The sequence below is a fragment of the Telmatherina bonti genome (assembly GCF_933228915.1).
Source record: "Telmatherina bonti genome assembly, chromosome: 1".
Taxonomy (NCBI): Eukaryota; Metazoa; Chordata; class Actinopteri; order Atheriniformes; family Telmatherinidae; genus Telmatherina; species Telmatherina bonti.
This window is the reverse complement of record NC_136619.1, coordinates 32,346,103-32,353,719: the sequence shown is the minus strand read 5'-3', so window position 1 is coordinate 32,353,719 and position 7,617 is coordinate 32,346,103. Positions and strand designations below refer to the sequence as shown.

The following is a 7,617-nucleotide window of genomic DNA, read 5'->3' as shown; positions in this document are numbered from 1 at the left end:
AGACCTGCAGTTTGTCATACGTAGCAGCTCTTAAGCATTTATCATGCGGTACATTTATGCTTACATGTACTCTCTGTTAAAGGCCAGACAGAGAAGAAGCCTCTGTGATGCCGCTGATCAATGCCGGCTTTAATAGGGTGAGCATCCAGTACAACAAGTGTTTTCTCTTGCCTCTGTGTGCATTTTTCTATTGATATTATTTCTATTTTGCCAATTCATAATTCCTGAAAGACTAGAATCCATTCTAAATCCTGTTATGGAAATAAATGGATTGCGCTGACACCGTCACAAATCAGTGCCACAAATGGGTTTTGATTTGTTTTTGATTGACCTGTGTTGCTCTGACACTTAGAGATATGTGGAAAATGCCAATATGATGACCTGCTACAATGAGCTGCTACAGTTGGAGCATGGAGAAGTGCTAGCACAGTTCAAACTGAGGTGAGTTGTGCATATTGTTGGACTATATCATGTTTTAAAGCTCTTGTAATATGAGGAAGATATGAGACAATGTTTAAGGCCCTTTATAGCTGTCTTGAAAAATGACTGAATGCCCATTTAAAAGCTTGACATAGCTGCATGTGTTAACAGTAGGTTTTCTTACTGTTGCGTCTCAACATACAGAGCTGGCAATGCCATTTTCACAGCGCTGGAACAAAGCCAAGACGCCATAGAGATCACTTCTGAAGATCAAGTTATTCAGGTGTTTTTTTTTTTGTTTTGTTTTTTCTCCACCACTCCCCTCCCCCTGTCCACCTCCACCTTATGTAATTGCCTGTTCATGTCTTGTGATCTGAGAACTCACTAACAATACTTGTGGTTTCTGTCATTTGAATCCCCAAAACACTAGTCTATATTTTCACTATGTTTTAATCTCCACCTAGAATGGAAGAAATTTTCTTTTTCTTCTCTCTTTTTTCTTTATTTTTGTTGTAGCTCTTTTTTTTAACTATTCAGTAATCAATCAACAGTCTCTGAATTTATTGCAGATCAACATCTCTGATGAACTCTCATTGCTGTCGTCTCATCTCCTTTACAGTATGTGAATCCTGCCTATGAGTCCATTATGGGCTATCAACAAGGCGAGCTAATAGGGAAAGAAATAATAGAAGTGCCTAAAAGTGAGAAGAATAAGCCTGATCTCCTTGAAACAATAAACTCCTGTATCCGGAAAGGAAAGGTAATATGCATTCAGTTGTGTCATATACAAGATGTATGTCAATTCAAACGCTACATTTTAAAAAAAAAAAATTTTTTTAAATCTTTTAATCTGTGAATTTAACATACACAATGGTGTACAAACATCCCAAGTCACCCATCTTTTTTTTTTATGTTGCAACAATTCAAATTTTCTTGTAATCTTTTAAAGTAGTCTTGAGCAACAGTTCTCTAAACTTTCTGAAAATCTTTTAACATTTTTCTTTGGTCGTTTTTTGCCCTTATTTTCAGTTATGTTTTTGTACCCGGGGAAGGCATTTCTGTTTGTTAAGCCACTTGACAACTTATAAATATTCAAGACATCACATTGAAATGATGAGCTCATGTCCTATCTGTATATGGAACAGCTTGGCAATGACCCAGTTTGAACTTGTTTATTTTGGCACTTTTTTGGAAATGATGCAACAAAATGGCAAAACACTGAAGGAAACACAGCAAGCAGGACTAAAACCAATGTGAAAGTGGGCTCTTTGAGAAAAAGGAGGGAGGGTGGGGAAATCCAGCTAATGCTTGAAACAGTACCTGAGAGATTATTCTGTGCTTTAAGTTGAACCTTCTACTGTTTACTGAAGCCTCATCAGAAATAGTCTCCATGGAAGGTGGATGTCAATAAGTCATTCTTAAGGAAGGGAAATGGGGAGAAAAGGCTGCGGTATGCCAAATGACACAAGAACTGGACTGAAAATCAGTGGCAACAGGTCTAGTGGAGTGACAGATCTCCCCCAGAGTCCAGAACTCAACTTTATTGAAGCAGTGTGGGATCGTCTTGACAGAAAACAGAACAAAAGGCAGTCAACCTCCAAATAATAACTTGGACACGCAAGAAGCCTGGAGAACTATTCCTGAATATTACTTAAAGGTATCACAAGAAAGTTTGTCTAGGACTTGTTAGTACTATAAAAAAAAAAAAAAGAAACATGCATTTCCTTTTTGACATTTATTTTTTTTTGTGTGTGTTTTTAATATTATTATTAGTAGTAATAGCCTTCATGTTATTTATTTATTTATTATGTAATTTTTTTCCCCTGACACTATACAAAGAGGTCCAAAACTTTTTCACAGTGCAGTAGTATAGCTTCCACTACTCTTGCTTTCCAATCAGATCATTCATATAACAGATATGCGCTACTGCCTTTGTGTCTATTCATACATTCAAGTGTATTGCTAGTCTACACTGCTGGCCATCCAGCAGCTCTGTTTCATGTGCCTGAAGAACAGCAGCTGATGGCTGTGCTGTAAGCTGGGTACACAGAGAGCAAAGGTCAGCTCCAAACCGCCTAACAGCAGGAAGGGTCTTTTTCAGCTGCTAAAGCTGTCTGCAGGTGGGGTACATGAAACGTGTGCACAGGACTCCAGGAGCGCTCCCCTTAGCCATTAAAGCAAGCTGTCGCTCTCTGAAATACTCGGACTCCCCCTATTTCATCATCTGCAGCACAAACATACCACACACTCTTACACACCCCTTGTACTATCTACTGTTTATTTTCCTTATGATAAGTAGTTGAAAAATTATTTCTGTACATTTTCTTTGCCTTGTTTGTGTGTTGTTCTAGGAGTGGCAGGGGATTTATTATGCCAAAAAGAAGAACGGAGAGAGCATTCAGCAAAATGTGAAGATCACACCTGTAATTGGACAGGGAGGGTAAGTTGAAGCCTGGATCATGGAGTGTTCTCAATTCAAATGACCGTACATGAATATGAAATCTAAAATCGCCTTTATGACTTTATTTTCTCTTGACTGTTCTTCTTTTCATTCACAGAAAAATCAGACACTATGTGTCTATCAACAGGCCTTTAAATGATAATAATAAGGTGAGATGTGTTTCCAATTTTTGTTTAATAGTAGGTTTTTTGGCTTTTAATAGGACCTTTGCTTTACCCTTTGTGTCCATGCAGAGTGATAAATCCAGTGAACGTGTGCAGGCAGAGTCTCAAACAGGTGAGATAAATCTCATTATTCGTCCTGTTTCATCCCATAGTGCACCCTCTTTGCATGACCTCTTGGGCTGATCAGGATTAGTGGTGTGAGTCTTTTCTGTGACAATATCACACTAGGTTTGCCACAATGTTGGATCATTTAAGGTTCAGACGTTACTTTTTATTTTTAAGGAAGCAAACGTCCAGTTTTTGGATCATCAATGCAGATGTTACAGATTGTCAGTGCTTTTGTTTGCAGATGACACATTTTTTAGGGTTACGTCAGAGATCGTCCCATTTAGAAACCTTGACTTTGTAAACTCAGAAAGAATTCATGGGAGAAAGTCATTGTTCTTTAAACCATGACCCAGATTTTAAACTCCGTGCCTTCCTTATCTGGCAAAGAAATATGTGAAAAGAAATATCTTTCTTTTGTTGACCTTTAAGAAGTCCTTTTGTTGTATTGTGGTATCAGCTGTAAAGTCAACTCACAGCAGCAACAGATTTCAAAAGGCAGCAACTTGGTTTCTGACAAGCAAGCTTAACAGGAATCATATCTCCACTGTGTCTGCGTCACAAGCCTACTGTTATTTCTGAAACTTTACACGGTGTTCCAGCACATTATATTTTAATCTATTATACAACACCTTTTCACTTCTTGACTTCTGATAAGAGGCTCTGCAGGTTGATTGTTCCGCTGGTGTTGTGCCAGAGCTCAAAAGTGTTTATTGAAGATTCTTTTTCCATTTTTCCATTTTCAAAATGAAAAAAAATGGCTGCTAGACTATCTCCCATCATCTTTTTTAAATGCAATGTTTTCATTTATTGTAGTTTTTTCTCATTTATGGTTTTTATTACTTTTATGACATCTGAATGCATTTAAAGATTAAGAAAAAAACATTTTTTATATAAAAATATTCAGAATGTATGTTAAAATGTTCTTTAAACTACATCACTCACAGAATTAGTCATTTTATATCACATCTGCTCACAGTTCTGAATTAAAGCATAAAAATTGCCTAAATTAAAATGAAATTTTAAAGATGACAAGTTAATTATGTCTTGATAATTACCTTGATCATATCCATAGAAACACAACAGTGTGGATTGTCTTGTACTCGTCCAACTTGAATTTTCATGCTGCTCTAAAATGCTCAAATCTGTGTTGATTTATTTCCTGCTGAAGTAGTCTTCAGTAAACACATTGCTAAATAATGAGAAGTTCAGCACCCAGCTGTCTGAGACAATTTTACAGCTGTATTAATAATTCAACTTATTACTTTTCTTACATCATCAATGTTACAATTTTAAATATTTGACATTGCTTAAAAGTACATTATTTAATTTATTTCTGAATATATTCCCCCTTCAATGGATATTCTGGCCATCCAGTGATTTCCTTTCTCATATGTCAGTTTTGCCTTTGTTTTAAACTTTCTCCATTCCAGTCCCAAACACACACACACACACACACACACACACACACACACACACACACACACACACACACACACACACAAATGAAAAAAATAAAAATCATGCAATTCTAATGCAATTAAAAAAAAAGTTTTATTCTCGTGGATTTTTTAAGACATTGTGATATAAGGCCCAAAGACAACCCAACCTAAACTATGTTCGTGTCAGTGTAAGATGTGTTATGTTTTTTCTTTACCAGACATACAATCCAGTAAGCACAAAGACCGGAGGAAAGGCTCTCTGGATGTCAGATCCACAACATCTCGTGGGAGCGATGGTGAGAGTGAAGGGAGATAGACGGTGGAAACTCTGGGCATCTTGTCAACCTATGAGACCTTCTCTGTTTGCATTATGTGTTGATTGGATACACACACGTGCTAATTAGAGAGTGGCTGAAAAACTGCAACTTCATTTGTTTTTTTTAAAATCGTATTTATCGTATAGATGTCAGGAAGCTTATCAGATATTTCTTTTTAATTCCAACAGGAAGCTCACAGAGAAGACACTCCTCAATGGCCCGAATTCACTCGATGACTATAGAGGCTCCCATCACCAAGGTGGGTTCCTCCCCATCATCCCTCCCAGCCTCCATCATATGATTATCACTTTGTACTGATGTTTGCTATCTCATGACTGAACACTTGCATTATAAAACTGCCACAACTGCCATGAGCACTTCTTGTACAGCTACAAGCACTGAGTGTAGAGGTCACACACACCATTTCAAGAGGAGATGGGCAGATAAAATGCCACATTTTATGCACAAGACAGGAAAGTGTGTTGAACCAGAATGATCTGCTGTTTTAGTGGTTTATGTAGTCTCTGAGCCTGGATAGTCGGAAACAGAGAAAGTCCCCAGGGATGGGTCATATGACACACTGCAGTTCCTCTGCTGTATCATTTGACTGTGTAGTCAGTCCCTGTAGGCATCATCCTCTCGAGAATAAAGCTCTGATAGAACTGCTGGTACTCTTTACTAGTCGGTGTGTGTGTGTGTGTGTGTGTGTGTGTGTGTGTGTGTGTGTGTGTGTGTGTGTGTGTGTGTGTGTGTGTGTGTGTGTGTGTGTGTATGTGTGCCTTTAGTCTGAATATTGCTGAACAAAGTCACATTTTGTGCTTCAAACCAACTTTAAATGAGCCATTCTGCTACTGTTAACCGTCATTGATCAGAAAACACCTTGGGCGCATATCACAGCCTGCAAATGCTTTTTGGTGTCTGACGAGGCATCATGGGATTGTGTATTAATAGAAATTAGCTTCCGGCAATTTTTGTGTGACATGTTTTTGAATTTTAAGATCTTCAGGGGTAATTTTATGACGTTAATTAAAATGCAAAAATGTTAGGTTTAGGGTCAAGACTAGGCTGTCATTCAGTGGGACTATATGATGTGAAATGAATAGGGGAACAAAAATATGTTGTCATAATGTGTGCTGCTGTGTGAGGAATTTTGTTTGGAGATCAGTCACTTCATTTTGGATGATGTTCAGGCTGTCTTAAGCTACAGCCTGGTCAGGATTCAGGATTCTCAGTAGTGTTCAAATAAGGAAACTGTTATTTTAGAAACCAGTCATTTGCAATTGATATAAAAAAGAAATTTGTAATAGTTTTCCGTCAGAAAAACTAGACTTTTTTTCAGTACTGATTTCTTGACAAGCTGGCTCACACTTGCACCCAGAATTTGCTTGATCGTCACATGTGAACAACGCAGCCTTCCAACTGACAAGCTGTCCCAACATGAAACAAAATCTTCACTTTTCTTTTCTACAAACAAACCTGTGATCATTGCAACCAAAGAGCTCATTTGCATTGTGTAGTAAAACTCATTTGTTGGCTTAAGTCTGATGCATTTTTTGTCCAGTTTTCTCAAGCTAGCGTTGTAATCTGGTGGTCCAGATCTGGTCATGTTTTCCACAGTTACTGGCAACTTTCAATTTATGAATACATCAGACAAGGTTTGCTCAAATTTGGAGGTGTTGCAGGATATCCTTACTTTTTTCACATAGCAGTATGTCTTGAAGTTGTGCATCAACATTTGAAATAAACATTGTTTTAATATGTGTTTTCTGCAGGGGTTCTTTTTGTGTCTGTTCAAATCAACAAAATATGTCATTTTCCCAGGGGTGCTCAGCTGTATTTGTGACCTTTTTGTCCCTGTGTATGCCTAAAACTACAGGGGACAGAGCATTTGTAGTCTGGATCCGGAGGCTTCAGAACGACCCAGATAAAGTGGCGCTGGTTAAATATGTATATGAAATCAAGCTGATTTTATTTTATTTAATTTAGTTACTGGGATGGGTTTGGTCTTTCTTTCTTTGTCTTTCTTTCTTTTTTTTTGTAGTCCAGCAATTGTTTTTCATTCTTACTCTGTTTTCAGTTTGCATTTTATGATTTCTACAATATTGCTACTAATCATGTTTTTCTGTCATTATAAAGGTAATAAACATCATAAATGCAGCACAGGAAAGTAGTCCTATTCCCGTAGCAGAGGCGTTGGATCGGGTACTGGAGATCCTGAGGACCACAGAGCTGTACTCCCCACAGCTGGGCACCAAGGATGAAGATCCCCACACAAATGACCTTGTGGGGGGGTTGATGACGGTAAGCAGAAGAGCCGTTTTCTAGTCTGAAGGTCCTTCAAAACCACTGAAGCACCCAAACAGCTTCTTTCCACAGTGCACAAATCTACTCCTATATGATAACCAAGATGAATGAATATCTACTGTGTGTGTGTGTGTGTTGTGAAAGCTTGCCAGTTGTTTAAACAACAAGTCCGAAGTGTGTGGACTTGTGTTCTTCGCAGTGATTCTTGTTCATATGAGGGAAAAGAGAGAACAAAAAGAGAAAGAGAGACTAACAGACAGTCATGGTGAAGAACCGAAGTAGAAAGAGTGCCAAGTTGGCAGTCTTGGCAACAAACCCAGAGGAAGTGTTAGATTGTCCTTTGTGCTCCTGTAGGCTAGAGAGGAAAGCCCGCCCCACCCTACCCCCCTACCCCACCACCACCC

General features: G+C 38.3%; 1 protein-coding gene across 7 annotated transcripts in view; it reads left to right on the top strand.

Annotated features, from left to right (window-relative positions):
• Positions 1–7,617, top strand: part of pde8a (phosphodiesterase 8A) — a 54,707-nt gene that overhangs the window by 34,438 nt on the left and 12,652 nt on the right. For all 7 annotated transcript variants that reach the window (XM_079245992.1, XM_079245991.1, XM_079245993.1 and 4 more), the window contains 10 exons: positions 83–137; positions 353–441; positions 625–703; positions 1,040–1,180; positions 2,772–2,860; positions 2,979–3,030; positions 3,115–3,157; positions 4,811–4,888; positions 5,098–5,168; positions 7,046–7,210. In XM_079245992.1, the coding sequence (XP_079102118.1) occupies positions 83–137; positions 353–441; positions 625–703; positions 1,040–1,180; positions 2,772–2,860; positions 2,979–3,030; positions 3,115–3,157; positions 4,811–4,888; positions 5,098–5,168; positions 7,046–7,210 (862 nt within the window). The remainder of the gene's footprint in view (positions 1–82; positions 138–352; positions 442–624; positions 704–1,039; positions 1,181–2,771; positions 2,861–2,978; positions 3,031–3,114; positions 3,158–4,810; positions 4,889–5,097; positions 5,169–7,045; positions 7,211–7,617) is intronic.